The sequence below is a fragment of the Antennarius striatus genome, chromosome 6, assembly GCF_040054535.1.
Source record: "Antennarius striatus isolate MH-2024 chromosome 6, ASM4005453v1, whole genome shotgun sequence".
Lineage (NCBI taxonomy): Eukaryota > Metazoa > Chordata > Actinopteri > Lophiiformes > Antennariidae > Antennarius > Antennarius striatus.
In genome coordinates, this window is record NC_090781.1 from 23,526,996 (window position 1) to 23,546,220 (window position 19,225).

General features: G+C 41.6%; 2 protein-coding genes across 4 annotated transcripts in view; both read left to right on the top strand.

Moving 5' to 3' along the window:
• Positions 1-7,394, top strand: part of LOC137596166 (F-BAR and double SH3 domains protein 2-like) — a 46,507-nt gene extending 39,113 nt beyond the window's left edge. The window contains exons 15-21 of the mRNA XM_068316473.1: positions 199-333; positions 638-721; positions 863-1,040; positions 1,628-1,848; positions 3,008-3,200; positions 3,366-3,454; positions 3,884-7,394. Of these exons, the coding sequence (XP_068172574.1) occupies positions 199-333; positions 638-721; positions 863-1,040; positions 1,628-1,848; positions 3,008-3,200; positions 3,366-3,454; positions 3,884-3,976 (993 nt within the window). The 3' untranslated portion in view covers positions 3,977-7,394. The remainder of the gene's footprint in view (positions 1-198; positions 334-637; positions 722-862; positions 1,041-1,627; positions 1,849-3,007; positions 3,201-3,365; positions 3,455-3,883) is intronic.
• A 273-nt stretch (positions 7,395-7,667) lies between these two features.
• LOC137597175 (NACHT and WD repeat domain-containing protein 2) lies at positions 7,668-17,705 on the top strand. 3 transcript variants are annotated; one of them, XM_068318152.1, is made up of 10 exons: positions 7,668-7,842; positions 7,944-8,032; positions 8,681-8,788; positions 9,199-9,393; positions 9,676-9,817; positions 9,884-10,029; positions 10,197-10,532; positions 10,692-10,793; positions 11,277-12,036; positions 12,990-17,705. In XM_068318152.1, exons 1-10 carry the CDS (start codon positions 7,773-7,775, stop codon positions 16,136-16,138), a joined length of 5,097 nt encoding a protein of 1,698 aa, XP_068174253.1. In that variant the 5' UTR covers positions 7,668-7,772; the 3' UTR covers positions 16,139-17,705. The 3 variants fall into 3 exon arrangements, with proteins under 3 accessions (XP_068174253.1, XP_068174255.1, XP_068174254.1); XM_068318154.1 differs by having other exon boundaries at positions 10,278-10,532; XM_068318153.1 differs by having other exon boundaries at positions 9,679-9,817.
• The last annotated feature ends 1,520 nt before the right edge of the window (positions 17,706-19,225 follow it).

Genomic DNA, 19,225 nt, shown 5'->3' on the forward strand with positions numbered 1-19,225 from the left:
AGTATTTTTCAGTATTTCCTCTCTCCTGTGTTTATATATTAATTATTAATCCCCATCAATGGTTTCTGTATTTGTACAACCTTTTTCTTATTTGATCTGGACATGTGGAGTGTTTATTTTGTCACAGCGGTGAGTTTCCCACCAGACCTTGTGTTATCAGAGAGTTTGACTCGAACTGGCCGTGTTTGTGTGTTACAGGGCACAGTAGACTTGGAACGTGAGGAGGGAGAAGAGTGCGAAGAGAATATGGAGGTTTTCGATGACAGCAGCTCCAGTCCGTCGGGAACCCTCCGGAATTACCCTCTAACCTGCAAAGTCCTCTACTCATACAAGGTATGCACCAGCACATGTGGGATTCACACGCCTACTCAAATCTCTGCTACGACCTGCTCTGCAACAATACGCAACATTACACAATCACAAACATCCATGCAGTCGCTGAACATAGAGGAATGTCAGCGTTGCGTTTCCAGGAAGAATGAAGCCACCAGTGATAACTATTTTCTGCTATTTCTATCTATCTTCTGCAGAAGTGAAATATTTTTGTATTTGATTTCTACTTTTAATGACTCCTCTATTCCCTCCATCTCTCTTCCTTATTGTTCTCACTCCCCGTTTTGGTATGTCCGTCCCGCAGGCTTCTCAGCCGGATGAGTTAACTATTGATGAGCAGGAGATGTTGGAGGTCATTGAGGATGGAGACATGGAAGACTGGGTCAAGGTGCAAGAACACACATCATGGACTCTGAGTGTTCTATCCTGTGGATGATACTTTTTCTGCACTCAATTTTCTCTTTTCGGTCCTTTTTTCACTTTGCCTTTGTAATTGCTGTTCTCTTTTCGTGTGTGTGTGTTCTTACAGGCTCGCAATAAGACAGGAAAAGTGGGTTATGTCCCAGAGAAATACCTGCAATTTCCCACTTCCAACAGCCTGCTGAGCATGCTTCAGTCTCTGGCCACACTTGACGCTCGATCACACACTTCATCCAATTCCACCGAGCCAGAGCTGCACTCCAACTGCATCAACGGAGACACAAACAGTAAGTAGCCGGAACGAATGAAGTTGGAGTTGAACAAGCTACTTCAAGCATAAATAAATGTTTTTTCTTACCACAGTAAGATTACTATCCGGACATCGTCATAAAATTGCAGAAAATGTCAAGTTAGCAACGCAGCCACTGTGCTAGTAGCAGTAAACCTTTAGCCACTGTGCTACAAACAGTTAGCCTTGAACTGAATGTACTATGGCAATATGAGAAAGAAGTCAAGTTAAAAATTAGAATTCAGCTGCAGAGTGTTGTGTCACAATTTATTTGCATTAAAGCATTTTTCCTCTTTACTGCACTACTGGAGTTGTTCAGAACCCACCAGTATACATTTCGCGATGCAGAGCTTTATTAGCTTAAGCAACTGCGTTTGTCTCATTTCTCCTGTCACGTACAGACAGAAATGAAGGCAAACGAGGATCAGAAACAAAGGGTAATAACAAATAAGAGTAATATTGTAAAACACGCGAGGTTTATCACGTTAATCTCTCTGTGGCCACTTTTACTGTGTTCCGCTTCAAGACCGAGTTGTCCTTTATCGCTTGTCTTATTGGTTTCTCTTTCTTTTTGTCTGTCTGCAGTGATGTATGTCCGCGCACTTTATGATTATGAGGGCCAGGCGGATGAGGAACTCTCATTTTCCGAGGGAGCGGTGATCCGCCTTTTGAGCCGCGACACTCAGACGGACGACGGCTTCTGGGAGGGGGAGCTCAACGGACGGGTGGGCGTCTTCCCCTCCGTGCTGGTAGAAGATTTAACGGAGAACGGGGAGACCAGTGGAGGAGGGACGGGCGACATACAGGTAAGTTGATGCATCAAGACTCAGCAAAACGTCCAATAGCAGATTTAAAAGGAAATATGCTCCAATTTAACACACCGACATCCAGTACTTCACTCTTGAGGAGCTGGGAATTGGGTCTTATCAGTTGTTCCTCAGGGTAGAAACGCTGAGGATAGTGTGTAAGCTACTTTGCCCCCGCTTTCCCTTTTCTTCTTGGCTGTCTTCCAGTAGCTGTAACAGCAGGGCAGAGTTCGCAAACAGTGGATCAGAACTGACGGGTTCCTGCAGTCGTCTCATAATAACCCTGCACCGCAATCACAGAAAGATGTCTTATCGGTGGCACAGAGTGCTTCCCCATTAGAGGAAGGATATAGCCTCTCCCTTCCTAGAACCCTGGAGATATAATAACCACAGCAACCCCGGAGGCCTTTTAGAGTTATACTTGGGGAAGACTGGAACTACCAGTTGTCTGGTTTGCTGGTAAAACCAGGATAGTCAGTTCCACATTTTCTAAATATTATTTTCTAAACTCGAAACCTGCTCTAATCCCTATTTTTAACATTAACGTGCTCGACCTGAAAATCCGCTGCACGCTATCTCTGCACCAAACAGCAAACGGTGGGGTTAAGCCTGTGAACATTTAGCTGCTGCAGAGATCTGACAGTGAAGACTAACAGCAAACTAAACCAAAATTGGTCTGATATTCATCAAAAATGTGACTTAAATGAATGCGTTTTATCTGTTGGTGTGTATCTAGGCAACAGTTTGCTAACATGTAAGCCTTATCGACTCCATGAGATAATAATAATACAACTATTACAGGTTTATAGTTGGTGCACTGCCCCCAGTTGGCCAACAATAGAATCTTTAGGATTGAGGTTTTCATTATCAGTTATTTATTGCGCTTCCTGTTTATTCTAAAACATATTTACGTACACGTTGTTTCTGTTGTCTCTTCTGTCTCTGAAGCAGTCAGCTCCGTTTCTCCTGCACAAGAATTTTGTATTGTTTATGTTGTGTTGTGACTATTAATGGAGTTGATTTCAGTGAGGTGAAGTCCAGTCGACGTTATCCATTCCATAAATTCTGCGATGCAATAAAGACTTGAGGAGTTTTTATACCAGCTTCACTGGGGAGCAGTATATTGACCTGTTTGTCTGTTTTGTATTCTATTCCCTAGATTTCTCCGTCTCTAAAGCTACCACCCTCGCTGCCACCTCTTCCACTTTATGACCAACCTCCCATCAGCCCTTTCACCAGTCCGGAGACCTCCACACCACCTCCTCTCCCACGCTCACCCTCCAGCGCACTCAATGGGGAGCACAAGCCTCCACCGCCAGCATCATCTCACAAGGGATCGTTACCCACCCACAGTAAGTCGTGCACACACACACAAACATAGCCCTCTGTGGATTTTTACCGTAACCCCACTGACATCTGTGTGTGTGTGTGTGTGTGTGTGTGTGTGTGTGTGTGTGTGTGTGTGTGTGTGTGTGTGTGTGTGTGTGTGTGTGTGTGTGTGTTTGTGTGTCTCTTAGATCAAAGCTCTGGCAGGAGTCCAGTGTCTCCAGGGTTTCCTCAGACGCTGAGATTCACCCCTGAAGGAGGACCAGGGAAACTAAGACCTGTTAGTATAAAAGTTATTTTAGAGTAGAGGTTTAGTGTGCTCCTGTTTTCAACCCTAACCCTCACAGCCCTTTGCAGCTCTTCACTGTGTGTCCCGTGATATTAAACCGAGTAACTTTGAGCTGTCAGAGATAAAGAGAAATTTGAACTCAGACTTTAAGACGTTGCAGCTGCCATTTGTCTCAATTTACTTTCATTTTATTGGGTACTTTCATTTTTGTTTACTACCCTCTACAACAAAACTTTATGTTCTCTCTTTGTTCCTTCTTCTGAAACATAGACCTGGTCTGTAGATCTTTAAACAGTTCTGAAAGGGAAGAATAAATGTTCTTTCCTTTTCTAAAATATTTGTATCCCATAAATATTCTGAGGAGAATGGGGGCATCTTGGTTATCGCCCTAATTTAGTCGATTTATTATGTTTTCCGTAGGTGCGAGCTGCTCCTCCCCCACCCAAACAGCACCCCCGCCGACAGCAGGAGAAGAACGACAAGACGGAGGAGGTGGAGATAACACTGGTGTGACAGACAGACTTTAAAAAGGATGACAGACAAACTTATCATCCGGGCTGGGGAGCACAACTGCTCTGACCTGGTGTGATATGAAGTGAACTGAACTGAACCACATCTGACCCCCCACCCCCCAACACCCACCCACCCGCCACCCGGCCGCCCCACATCTTCTCTCATCCCAATGATCAGGAGGAGAACAGAGAGAGGACAAAAAGTAGAATATATAATTACATAATCTGTATTAGCGTCCTGATTAAGTGCAGCAGTAGCCCAATAGCCACCCCCATGTCCCTCTCTGAACCCCCCCTCCACACACACACACCCTCACCATCCTTCTATTCTTGCCTTAAACCTTCACCTCAATCGGGGGCAAACCCAAGCACACTGAAGAAGAGGCAGAGGAGGAAGAAGGTTCATGAAAGAAGCATGAGGTCAAATTAATGATGTGCTTGGCAAATTTTCTTACGTCTTGTTATCCTAAAGTTGCTGTAGGAAGATAATCTACGTTTGAGAAGTTCCACTTTTCTTTTTTGAACTTTTCACTTGCTAAAAAATCAAGAGGAAATATGAAGGAAAATTTTAGCAGTTGGAAAAAATGTAGCCAGAGGTTGTCAGACAGGACAATAATGTGATTGAATACATAATAATGGTGATAGACAAATTTACATTGGAAGGGAAAAAATGTTGAAATGTATTTACACCCATAATGCAGTAATTACTACTCATAATCCTTTTGTCCGTGTTCGTTATGCTAGCACAACAATCATGAACACAGTTTACATTTGAATTGGTGAAATATTAGTGTGTTGAGTTAGCCTAGCCAAACTTGCTAAATACTAGTTGTTTCCGCTGGCTAGCAAGCTAAACATACCATAAAATTACACTTTTGAATTAAACTTTCAACTAGACTTGCAACATGTGGTAGTTTGGCTACCACTATAAATAAATTCTAATCTCGCAGTATTGTCTGGATATGATTAACATTTTACCAGCTGCTACTCAGCTCAGCTTCAATGCTGTGTCTTTAGAGAATGGATTAGAATGAATGAGTTAAAAAATAAACTAAAATGAGCCATCGAATGAGTTTACTTTGGATTTCTGTGTCATGGCCCAGATAAATGTAAGCTTATTTGCCAAACAAGTCATAATTAGGATTTCAGTTGGGGTTAAGTAAACGGGCGGAGAATGTGGTTGGTGTACGGACACAATGTCCCCCCTCGCCAACCCTTCCCTCACCTTATATAGTCCTTATCATCATATGTATTCAATGTGTAATAGTACAGTACATTACTGTTGTCATAGGAATGTTATGCACAGCGTTTCATATAGACTAACTCAGCTGAATGGAATACCATGTCTAATATGTAGTGGAAGTTTTATCTGCATCTTATGCTGAAAGGGCATTGTAAATACAGTATGAAGGAGAGATGAAAGAGGAGAGGGAAGGAGGGGATGAAAGAATAAGAGAGAGAAAGGAGGCTGGATCCTCTTTTCTGTTCTTTTCTCCATCTCTCTTCCCATCATTCCTTTCTGTCTCTCCCTCTTTTCTCTAATGTCTGTTCTGTCCATTGGCAGTCAGTGGCATATACAGTACACACAAATTACACTTGCGTTATATCACACACGTTTCACTCAGTCTTCAGTCATTCTGTGCGTTTGTATCACTGATTCAGGAGGAAACCGGCGGTGCTTTTCAGAAGCCCTGAAAGTTTTGGTTTATTTTTTTTTAAAAAAGAGAAGTTTTTCTTTCAAATGAAATCGACACTGGTCGTATCTGGGATCAGGAGTTTTCGTAAGTCACAATCAGAGCCGTATAACTTTATCTCGTATTGATATTACAACACATCCTAAATTTGGCATGCAGCACATTTGCTGAAAGTACGTTTCACTTTCACTTCATGAGTGTGAATGGAAAACATTCACAAACAAACAAACCCTGAACATTTCCAGTTGGACATTGTTTTCTTGTTTTCCTGTTATGTTCCATCAAAGAAATCTTGCTAAATGGACAGAACGACATTCTAATGGAGCTAAGTACAATTGTTTTGTGTGTATTTTTTTTTTTAAACTCAAAGTAAACAAATCATCCCCTTCAAATACCCTTCAAGCCTTTAAAAACTCCTCGCCTAAAGGGCAGCGTAGCACTTTTATTTATTTGTATGTTCCCTGAAAAGTAGCAGTACCTTAACGCAGCATCAGGATGGATTGAAAACCTTTTCATTCTGGTTCTGTGGTGGATCCTATTTAATTTCAGTGTGACTGATGATTTTTTTTTCTTCTTATTGTTATTATTATTCTCCACTCTTCCAAAGAGACGGAGGAGAAAATTGTAGACAATGTAATTTGGTGTTTTCCTTAACATATAAAACGAAAACAGGAAAAAAAACATTAATCTTGAAAGTGATGTTTTGAGTGAAGACTTGGAGAGAAAGTATTTTTGGTCATGTGATGGGTCCGGCTGTTTGAGTGTGATTTGAAAAGAGAGAGAGGAATCTTTGACTCTGAAGTTGTAAAGATGTGTCCCAGTTCATTCCTACATGTTTGTTTCAAGCAGGCTTTTATTTTGTATTATTCACCTTGGTTACATTTCAAAATAACTGGTTGATTTTTGAATTGAGTGCTAAAACACATGCAGGAAACAATTCAAACTAATGGTGACGGCTCCATGACTAAAGAATTCAGTGTGTCTTGCTTTATTTTTGTCAAGGGTGTCGGGTTTGCAGCACACTTTGTTAGCACACAGCGGCAAATTCATTTCCTGTATGTAAGCTGAGTATTAACAGAGGTATTGAGCACATAGTATGTGTATTAATATGTAATATGGAGTTTGGGCACAGCTTTAAGGTTCTTGTCAGGAGAAAAAGTCTTGATCTGGACTCAAACTGTTTGGTTTCCTCTTTGTAATGTGATATAATACATTAATGCGGCACTAAGAAATACATTTTTTTGTTTGCTTTTAGAAATAACATCTTGTGTTGTGTTCACTTGTTCTTGTTCAGAGGCAGCAGCCTCTCTTCAAACACTCATTTCTTATTTATAATAGTTGTGAGGTTTACAGATTACATCAGTGTCTCACAGTCCCACCATTGATGTTGGTCAAATATGGGTTTTGTTGCCAGCTGCCACTTTGAACGTGATTTTTTTCCCCCCTCCACAGTGTTAAATTAATGGAAAAGGGATGTGCTTTTGTTTATGTTTTTGTTTTTAAATAAATTACAATAATTTTATTTTTCCTCTTTGGATGTGGAGCCGCGACACAGCTGCTGCTATTTACAATGCAGAGGTGGAACAACAAGGCTTCTCTCTTCAGACTGTAATGGAGTTGGTAATGAGAACAGGTGCAAAGGTTGTTCTGCATATTATTATTCGCTGTACAAAAAAACAAAGTTTGTATTTATTGTGTACAAATGTTAATTAATAAAAAAGTATTGAAAAGTTGATTTTCTTATTCTGTTATTTATCTGCATCTAATATTTGTTTGTGTCTTCTTGGTCTAATCCTGCGTGTTTGGATATGTACATAATGAGTATTTGTGTGTGTGTGTGTGTGTGTCTGTGTGTGTTTGTGTATGTGTGTGTGTGCGTGTGTGCGTGTGTGTGTGATGCTCCAGCTTTTAGAAGTGGGTGTGATCATTGTAACAGTCTAAACACCGGAGGACAGAATTTCCTGCTTGTGGAACAACTGGACAGAGGAGGAGCAGCGAATGTGAACATTTTAATTGGGTCTTTGAATTTGCTCGTGCTAAAAGTTTTCTGGTTCCGAACCTCTAATTTAACAATAACTAATCAGTGATCAGTGGAGGAAACAAATGGATCGGCCTCCTGGGTCTGCCCACAGATCATCCTGTGTGAAACTCTATCTATGCTCTAATCCAGAGGGTAAATCGTTCAGGATTACACCATCAGCTACATTTAGGATCTGATATGTGATTAATTCATGGTTTCCTTTGTGGCTTTTTTGTTTTTGCTTCTCTGAGCAGATAGCACGGTGGAGCGCAACACTCTGAGGAAGAGTGTGTTCCCTAAACTTCGAGAGCACTGCAGACACACACGAGGACTGGATGTCAGGGTGAGCACACACTTTTCCTAGTTCCTATGACAATAATTGAAAGGGTTTTTTTTCTGCTAACTTGATGATCTACTGGAATGTACAGTACATCTTTCTGAATGAAAAACATGTGTTTCTATCATCTTTATCCAATTTAATTTATTTATATCCATTCATTCACTTGCTTTGCTCTCAAAATGACGTGGAAAAGTCAGGAATGTACGTTGATATTTTGTCTGAAGTCCATGAACAAAATCCGACATTCTGAAAATATCCATCCAGCAAAATAATTTCTACTCCTTCAACAATGATTATTATTAAATGTGGCAGTAGAGACAAACTCACACGTAAGGAAAACTGTTCTCATTATTTCACATTACCAGCACTAAAATATTATTAAATATTATTGAATAGTTTCCAGGGGAACGTAAGTCTATTCCAGAATTCGGAATAAAAACGAGGTTCGTTCTTCTCAACCTTGTCGAGTCGTTTCCATGTTTGTTTTGTCTATTTTCAGCGGCATGTTTAATTAGAATGGAAGAATATCACATGTCATGGAGCAACCGCCTGGTCAATTGTTATTACACCACAATGTGTGCTTTTTATAACCACAAAAAAAAAGTCAATTCTTCTCTAGTTGATTTTAATCATGGTGTTTTGTGTCTGTAGGTGATAGACCCGTTTGAGGCCAGCGATTCCAGTCGATGGCCAGATGAACAGACCAGACAGCAGCTGATTAACGAATGCAGGGACAGCTCAGCAGGACCTTTTTTATTGGTAAGTATTATGAGCTTGGAAATTTCCCCACTGTGGGACTAATAAAGGAATATCTTATTAGTTTTCATTTGTGCAGCATGTTTCAGGCTCTTTGAGTCAATGGAGAGTTTAGAAAATATTGAATTAAAGTGGTAATTTAAGTGTTGCAGTGTGACAACAAGCCCAGAAAGACAAGACTGTAATGTCTGTATACCAACAATTAAACGAAAAAGAGACCAAGTCCTGTTTTTGCGCTTCTTATGACACTACCTGCATTCATTCAGCCTCAATATAAATTAAATTTGTTGCTGCTGGACATCGTCTTCAACACAAAAATAATTTGTTTCATAGGCATCATAGAGGCACATATCAGTAAAACACAACACTGAACGTCCTGCTGTTCCCTCTGTGTCCACGTGGTGGTGCTGCAGGCTCTGATAGGACATCAGTATGGCAAAGCTGAGCTCCCTACCCAGGTGGAGGTGTCAGAGTTCCAGCTGCTGCTGCAGGAGAGCCAGCAGGCGAAAAGCAGCACCCTGGAGGTGGAGGGGGCGTACCGGAGGGACGAGAACACCACCCCTCCCTCCTTCTGCCTGAGACCTCGCAGATCCACCTGCTGTCCCCAGGTGGGAACGCTGAAAAGCACAAACGCACGTTTGACCTCCGTCTGTGTGTCATCAATCAGACAAACTATTTTCCTATTTCAGCAAACTACAATTATTACCATCATTGATCAATTCAGTTCAATTCAAAAAACTTTATTTGTCCCTAAGGGGCGATTAAATCAATAAATAATGTCTGATGGGTGCATTGAGAGCATTGAAAAAAATAACTTTACTCACTATCAACCACCATATTTATTAGACTGTGTTGCAGATGCTAATACTTATGTGAAACTTTGTGCTCAGCAGTCAGAGGTTAAAAAGGAGGAGAAGCTGAAACCAAAGCCTGAAGACGATGGGTTAAGGAGGCTTTTTCAGACCGCTGTGAGCCGATGTGTCCACAAAGGCCTCTTGTCCTCAGACAGAGCCCAGCGCTACTACAGATCAGGTAGGAAACACCCTACTCCTAATGCTGGAGGTCAGTGTCACCTTTTGAATTATTGCCTCTTTCTAGTTCTCGATGTAGATTTGCGATTTGCTCTGGAGAACCAACCCAAACATGACATCGCCGGTCGCTGCCTGGTTTACATCCACAAAGTCATCAATGCAAAAGGAGAGAAAGAGAAGAGGATGAACTCCCAAATTCAGCCACAACCAGAGGTGAGAATCCTTCACCGCTTTTGTTTGAATCATAATGAACTCTATTTACTACATACGTACAGTATAGGCAGAATTTTATAGTAACTGTGTGTTTGCTGCAGACGCAGGTCATCAGGAGTGTCACACTGATTAAAATCTCTCATTGTGTTTTGATCCTGCGTTTTTAGACAACTTCAGAATCCAATGATGGAAAGTTACTCTCACACCTATGTGACAGCTTCCTCCCCGGTCTTATCACTTCCTCCCAGCTTCTGGTCTACGCCATAGCCACAGAATGTGACCATCGCCATGGTTACACAACTGCCAAGAAGCGTAGCTATGCCCAGTCCCTGTGCCAGCAGGTGTATGCTGACGTCGTGCGGCTGATTGACAACGTGAACATCTCAGAAACCAGTGAAAGGGCTCACATCGGTGACGCATTTGCCAGAGAGCAGGAGGAGCAGGAGGAGCTGTGCAAGATTCTCTCCAGCTTTTATGAAATAATTCGACCAGAAGAAGAGAAGGTTAGTATGTTGTGGATGACAGCATGAAGGCTTCATCCCAGGACAATGCTAAACAAAGTGTTCGTTTCCTTTAAATCATACCATTAATACATTTTTTTGTGTTGACACCAGTGCTTCTTAACGCCAGTGATAATGACAATGCTCTTCAATCTGTTACAGATCAGAGCCTATGTTCAGCAGAGGGAACAGCAGCGCCCTCTAGTGGTGGTAGGAGGTCCGTGCACAGGGAAGGCTGTCCTGCTGGCGCACTGCGCTCAAAAGGCAGGTGGAGGGAATGAATGAAGTTTCCTATTGAAAGTTAACGTATTAACAAAACATTACAAATGCACAACGTAGAGTGTCTATTGTAAATAAATTTAAACTACAAACATACAAAACATCCATGTACAACAAACCTGCAGTCGTACTTTGCAAATAAATACAGAATGTCTTACTGAGAGAGTAACTCTTCTTCTGTTTTACCATTTTTATTAAAATATATAGTAATAATCCAGATGAGATTAGACACTTAAAATTTGCTATTCTTATTTGTGAATTGAATTGCTTTTTATCATTACTGACTATTGATAAATCCATTGAGTAGTGGAAAACAATCACAGTCATCATCAGCTGTAATGCTACTAATTTTTTTTTAATTTCCAGAGAAGAAAAATCAGGACAAAAATAAACCCATAGTAAAGCGACGCATTTACATGAATCTGCTCATCGTGGTCTTGACACCTTCTTTTCTGTCTCTCTTCACAGATTAAGTCTTGGCTGCCTGACAGTAATCCTGTGGTGCTCACTTATTTTCTCAATCTTTCAAACAACCTGTCTCCAAAGCACCTGCTGCTGAGCCTGTGCTCTCAAATTGCCGGTCGGTATCGTCACAGCAGATCTTTATCTGAGCGGAATCTCTTGGATGATCCCAGCTGCAGCAATAACAATTCCAACTGTATCTTAGTGTCTAATCTGGATCACCATGAGCGTATTACCGGAGATCATGTTTCTCACTGTTGTGAAGATCTCAGTGTAGAGCCATACCAACATCACTCTGGCATCATAAACCCTGACCTCTGCTTGCCTGAGCTTAAAGAACACTTCTCATCCCTCCTTTCTCTGATGCCTTCAACCAAAAACCCTCTGTTTCTGATCTTCGATGGTCTGGATCACGTCGACCACACCGTTGGACCTCAAATCATTGAAAGCCTCCCTTCCCCTCTTCCACCTAATGTCAAAGTCCTCCTCGCCATCTCTGCCAAGCGAACACAAATCCTGCAGGCCGTGGACCCGCAAAGTCCAGCATGTGAAATATCAGCAGGCAGAGAGGAGTCAGGATATGAGTGTGTAGCGCTGGGGTTAGCGGACAGGAAGCAGTGTGTGAGGATGTTGGCGTCACTACTAAGCAGATCAGGGAGGAGTGTAACGTCTGGTCAACAAGCGCTGGTGAACCAGGTGCTGACTTCTTGTTGTCTGCCTCTCTACGCTCGACTCCTGCACCTGCACACCTCATGCTGGCACTCAGGTAGGACTAATGCTACTGCTAGGACAGACTCATACTTTTTATAATATATTTATATATATTTTAACTGCAGAAGCCTTTTTATAAAGAATGTGTCAAACGAGGATCAGAATCAATTTTAACTATTCCAGAGCTATGAAGGATTTTGATGCTTTTACGAACTTGTGGTATGTCAAAGATGTGTTATGTTCTGTGCTGAGTGCGAAGTTTGTGTTCACTCATTGGTTGGTTTAATTTATGTGTATTTTGTGTAGTTAGCTGGTGAAACATCTTTTATTTCAAAGGCACATTCTAAATAATCCAAAGGGAATAATCAGTGCGAGGATCCTGACTGTGATACCGCATTAAATAATCTTCAAGTATTCTTGCTTAAAGTTTAACAGTTCCCTTTTTCTGTTTTCATTTTTTCAAAATGTCTTCTTTTTTTTATCAGAGTGTTAAGCAAACCAATTTTCGAGTGATTCATACTTCACAAAAGTAAACAAACCACATTGTATGATTACAATTATATTTTGCTTATTATGTTCATTATTTTCCTACTATTAATTGATTTTTAAAGTAAATTCTTTTTTGCGTGAATCTTTTTCAGATTTTGTGTGAATGTCATTTTTTTGTAATTTGTTTTTTTTAAAAATCAAATCAACAACATAAATGTTTTCATGAAACCACAAAAAACAGAGTGAACAATGCAATCGATTACTCCCTGTTTTCTAGATTCATAAACCTCAAAAATCTGCAGATGTGATGGTTTTAAGCTCATACATCTCTGATCTCAGCACAGTCTGAGATGGTCAATCAAGTAGAGGTAGAGTTGTCCTATGAAGCCATCACGAATGGCAATGGTGCCAAATAGAGACAGAAAATAAACAGTAATCTGTAACAAGCCACAGTTGTCAAAGTCGATGTTGGTTTTGGGAACAATTTCTAATCTTTCTGTCCTTTTTGTCTCCTGTCAGATTCAGATGTGACCGATTCGTCTCTTCCTGACGGCGTTCATTCTTCCATTTGTGCTCTGCTGGATCATCTCGAGCACAAACATGGCTCCTCTTTGGTGGTCCGTGCTCTCTCATACCTCACCCTCTCCAGGACTGGGCTCACCGAGGCTGAGCTTTCTGATCTGCTGTCCAGCGATGACAAGGTTCTGCTTGAGTATGTCCAACAAAACGAGACACCATCCTCCGATGTGAAAGTCCCACAAGTCGATGTGGAAACTTTTCTGCTGGATTTGAGGAGTTTTCTCACTTTGAGGACTGTTAAAGGGTCGAAGGTCTTTTTCTGGGTGAGCAGGCATTTCAAGTTGGCCGTGACTAAAAGGTATTTAGGCAGCCATGATTTAAGAAAAGAGATTCATTCGGCGATGGCGGACTATTTCAGTGGCCAATGGGCTCGTGGGATTACAAAACCATCTCTTGCAAACCAGAAATCTTTGCCAAACAAGGAGACCGCCCACATTGCTCCAAATACTGACTGGCAGCCGTTTATTTTTGCTTCCTCTCTGAAAGACATTGGACGAGTGAACCGGAGGAAAGTCTTAGAATTGCCGCATCACTTGCAGGAAAGTAACAAATTTGAGGAGTTGGAGGTTGGGCTTTTATTGTCTTTAGGGTTTCACCAGGCTATGGTTCGAGCGGGACTCCTTGGAAATCTGCTAGCCATGTTGGAAGGTGAACAGGGGTCACCCCACTGGCGATTTTCAAGGGAAAGGGGGCTCGTTGCAAATATATTGAAGTCTTGTGCTTGCTTCCTGCAGAGCTCATCGCTGCAGCTGCCCACAGTGATGGAAACAAGCCTCTTCCCTTATCTTCAGGTCTTTCCTGCACTCAGGGGTTTCTTCAGAGAGATCAGAGAGGAAAGGAGGAAAAGAGGAAGTGGATTAGGAGTAGTGCTTTGCCCTGCGCCATCTTTGGTTCCCTCCATTCATTGTTTAAAGAGTGATATCACAGTCAGGGAGGTGTCAGTCACAGAAGTAGCTGGGAATGACTGTGGGATGGTAGCAATGATCACGGATGACGGCACAGCTTGGTTTTGGAAAGGCTCTGGGTTTGATGTCGTCAAACTGTTGCTGAGTTGGGAGAAGAATAAGCTGAAGTTTGCAGGACTGAAGAGTAGTGGTCCGTACATACTGCTTTTCACACGATGCAACAAGCTTTTCTGCTGGGATGTGACCGGACCGGAGGTGTTTGTGCAGCTTAATGCTGAATCAGAATCAAAGGATCCAACATCAAACATAATTGATGGATTTGTTGCGTGTCAGAAAAAGTTATTTATCTGGTTTAAGGATGAGAGTTTTGTGAGAATGTTCGACGTCTCTAGTGAGACTGTGACCCACTTCCAGTGTCAAAGCTGTGTGACCTGTTTGGTTTGCTCCTCTACCGGTTTGTACATGTTCTGTGGTCAGCAAGACAGCACAGTGTCCATATTTGACACCAACACCCTCAGTCTACTTGGCACCTGTTCAGACTCTAAACGTGACTCGGTGACATTGATAATCCTTTGTGAAGATAAGTGGGAGATGGCCTGCATGGACTGGACAGGGAACCTAACCTTATGGGATGTGACAGCCAAAACGCAGCCGCCCAGACTTGTCACAAAAATCTTGTCTTGTGGTAAATCCGATAACATCCTGAATACAGATTACTCAGAGGAAATCAACACTTTACTGGTGTGTCAGTCTCACCTGGTTACACTGTGGGACACCTGTGACTGGGAGCCGTGGGACAAGTTTTTATCTCCACATGAGAGTGCTTTCACTCATGCTGTGCTGTCCCAGGATGGCCACCTGTTCCTGGCTTTATTAGACGCCTGTCCTTTCGTCTTAGTTTGGAGGGTCAGCACGGGGGAGTGTGTTCTCTCCTTAGAAACAAACGGGCAACCTCATACGCTTCTCAAAACGGCTTCGGACATCATTTGCGTAGCTCCCGATGTCTGCTTGACAGTGTGGGACGCTGAGATGATTGACGCTGCAGGTGCATCTCCAACAATGAGATCTGGAGTGAAGGAACTGGTGGCTGGACAAACTGGGGACTGGTTCTACACCACCGATGGATTGGTGATGGTGTGGAGATGGAGTTTAAAAACAGGAGTTCCAGACGCTAACCTCCTACATGAAGGTCCTGTCACAAAACTACGCCTGTCCCCAGATGACCTCTACCTTGTGACGCTCTCAGCGGGGGAAATTTATGTTTGGCAGACAGAAATGGGTCAAAACATTCTGCGTCTGAGCGGCAGCGGGGCGTCAGACGTCCTCATCACCCCTAATAATAACTTCGGGATTAGCCTTTCCGATCAGAGGTTGTCTCGGGTTTGGAAGCTGGCACATGGGAGTATTGTATGCAGCATACACCTGTACCTTTCAGATGCTCAGGTGTCACATGAAAGCACTTTCCTGATTGGACGTCGCGGTGGAGACCTGTTGGCTGCCAGTTTATGGTCCGGTTCTATTAACAAGCGTTTCTCCTGCGTGGAGAGCTCAGAGAATGTCATTGCCTTCCAGATTCTGTCCCACCCAGACTTTGTGGTGGTGATGGGCGCCTCAGGGGCAGTGTACACCTGGAATATTGCCGAGGAGACAGTGTGCAAGCATTTTCAACTACCGTATGTGTTCCACTGCCAGCCCCAAGACTTCCAAATGTCCTGTGATGGGAACTACGCCCTGCTGTCGACTGATAATGAATCAATCAACCTCTTGAATCTATCTCGGCTCGTACTGTGTTCATTCAAAGCTGAGGGTCCCGTAATTAATGCGTGTTTGGATAAAACCGGATGCTACACTGCTTACATATCCAGCTCCACGCCACAAGAGGAAAGCTGCGTCTGTTCTCTGCATGCGAGGCCGATCCTTACAGTTGTACGACTCGCAGATGGGGAACGGATAGGAAGTGTGTTTCTGCCAAAGCAGCCGTTGACTCTGGTTGTGTGTAAGTGTGTGTTTGTGGGCTTTGAGGACGGGTCTGTTGGTGTGTACTCCATTTCAGATGGTTTGAACACCCAGGTGGAGCCAGTCGGGTGCAGTGATCCTGTGGGCAGTAAGGTAAAGCAATGCCCCTTCGACAGGACACCAGTCGGATGGCTGCCTCGCACATCGCCCAACGTCACGTGGCCTTAGGGTGGTGAACAGTTAGTGGAATAAATCTTTGAATAGATTGCAGATTATTATAAAATATCACAGAAAAGAAATGTCATCTTGAATGTATATGTGTATACATACTGTGAATATCGAGATATGAATAAATACAATAAACACACTTTCCTCTGGGATTAATAAAGTATCTATCTATCTATCTATCTATCTATCTATCTATCTATCTATCTATCTATCTATCTATCTATCTAATGTGTGTGTAGATTGAGATGATGAAGTGTAAATGGATATCGAAGTGTAATCTGTTTCTCTTATTGCTTTATTGAACACTGTAAGGATCAACGATCATAAATCAATTTCCTATAATATATGTATGACCACCCTGCTCTGCTGGTTGGATAAGGAATGCCGCAGGAATCGAGACGGATGGATCAGTTGTGTATTATTTCTAAGAACAATCAACCACACACAAGAATAAATCGAGTGTTGGTCGGGACACAGGCTCCAACAACACCACAGCATGCTAACTTCTCCCTGGAGGTTGCCCACAGTCATCGTATAGTGGTTTGTGTTTAATTACAATAACATTATACAATCACAATAATCACATTCAACGTTCACATTCAGTCATGTGTTAGTAAATGACACCCAGCTCAACCTTACTCCATACTGTGGTGCTCTGCTGCCACCGTCTGGTGGTCATAGAACATAGCAAGCACCCTCTAACACAAATGATGAACTAACTACAAATCCATCCATCACATTGACTAACGTTCTCGGACATATTCTACATAAGGGAATATAAAATCATGAAATCATCATAAATATCAAGATCAAGGGGGCAAACACGCATTATTTTCGTCGATTAAAATTATTTTGATAGTCACAACCGGAAGCTATTGACAATCTAACAACGTCGAACTTTATTTCATGCTTGTGTAGTTACCCACTTTGTCCACAAGAGGGCATCGAGATTACAGATCCTTCAAGAACGTACGATAACATTATTGACGCGTCGTCCGAAATAACTTTGTTGTGCAGTTTTCCACGGAATAGTTTAACAGATATAAAGATAGGAAATTCAACGTTAGTATTATATTTGTCTTAAGGCTTTTGGTGATGTTGTACTTAAAGCATATCTGCATGAGGGGCTGTCAGTGACATAGTTCAGAATAAATGCTTTCACAAACACTACTGGAATGCTATAGTCTCACCAACACATCTGAAAAGCTCTCACACATTCAACTGAAATGCTCTCATAAACACTCTCATAAACACTACTGAACATTTCAGTAATGTGTGTGCGGACCTTTCCCTCATGTATCTGTGCTTGTGTTAAATTACCGGTCATTTCTATGTATTGTTGCTGTTGTAGTTACACAGTATGGCCACAAGAGGGTGTGAAATGTATTTACTGAGCAGGAAGTGGTTTGAGTACATTTACCCGAAGATTTAAGGCTCGAATGTGAATTCAGTATGTATGACTTACTGTATTAAGCTTGTATTTTCTTTCTTGTAAAAGTTTTTTGTGTCATTTTGTCTTTGTCTTTGTGTTGTTGGTTTTTTTAAAAAAAATAGTTTTTGACTTCACCTCAGTAGTCACATCCTTTAATTGTTGGCGTAACCTATCCAACAATCAAGAATATTGCACGTTGAAATGATAATTCTCCATTTACATCGAACCAAAAGCGTCCTATTTACTCAAACTTTGAAGGAAATATTTTAATTTGTTTTGTTCTTCTTAATAAACATTTTCCTTCTATCAAGTAAAAAAAAATACATAGTGAAATTTGAGTTTTTGGGATATGTAAAGTAACATTAAACTGATTTTCTGAAGTTTTATTTAGACACATTGGCATCTTGTAACATCTGTGATCAACTGAAAACGAAACATTTGTAGTTCCTCAATTTGGCCACGAGGGTATAAAAAGAATTTATCATCAAGAGCCTTCTGAATATTTTATCAGCAATGGAGTTTAACATATACAGTATTAGTATTTGAAATTTACACAATCGTAAAACTGCTTGAAATGCTAACTAGCAGTAGCCCCCCTCTACCTTATCGTTACAGTTTCCTAAAGGTAAAATAGATGATTGTTTGTCCGGGTTCGAACATGACGACTGAGTAAAGGTAAAATATGTAATACGGCCACTGACCACAGGAGGGCAGTGTCACCAATGTGTTTATTTCCGGTGGTCGCTCGAAAATAAAAGCATCAAACGAACAGGAAATATGTTTGATTCAATTTCACGACAAAAGCACGACCAAAAATTGGTGACGAGTTTTTAATGTTTTTACATAGTTTTTGTCCTAATAAAGACATATAGGGAGTTTTAAAGTGAGGAAATTCATAAAGTATCAAAATCTGTTAAAAACATGCACATAGCTGAGCTAAATTGATCATAGTTATGAAGGAGGGTGGGAGGGCACACCCAGGTCATTATTGTAGTGGGGAATTGATTATAAACCTTGTTACATAAACATGTTGGTCATGTTTCCTCCACCTGTGGTAACTTTGGGACGTATTCCATTTCTTCCTCCACAGTGAGGATGAGAAGAGTCTTGATGAACCCCATAAATACAAGTTCCAAACCAAATCAAAGCAGCTGCAGGTTTAGCTCAGAGAGATGAGAGGAGGAACTCAGTGATCTGAGGTTGTGGGATCAAATCCCACTCTTTGCTTTAGATTGTCACCAGATTGTTGTGAATAATAAATACAACAACCAACCACCATTGCTGGAGCTTCTGAATAGCCTAGTAGGCTCGTCTATGATCAACAAGTGTTTATCAGAGGATGTAGGATCGAATCCCAGCAGTGACCTTTTTCTTTAAATTCTTTGGTCACATGAAAACGTGAAATGCCCAAATACACACTTTCTCTGTGAGTCTTCAGATAGCTCAGCCTTTTAAAACTCTCTGCAGCTGTGCAGACATGGGGCCGGAGGGGTGCGGATCACTTCCTTGTAACAGCACCACCAGTTTTTATTATCTGCGATGACGGTGACTCATATTACTGCACAAACATCAACCCACGTTTCTTTGGAAATGGAAACTTTTGAGGAAGTAAAACCGATGAATCGAAACCGAAACTTATCAGTTTGTGTTCATGA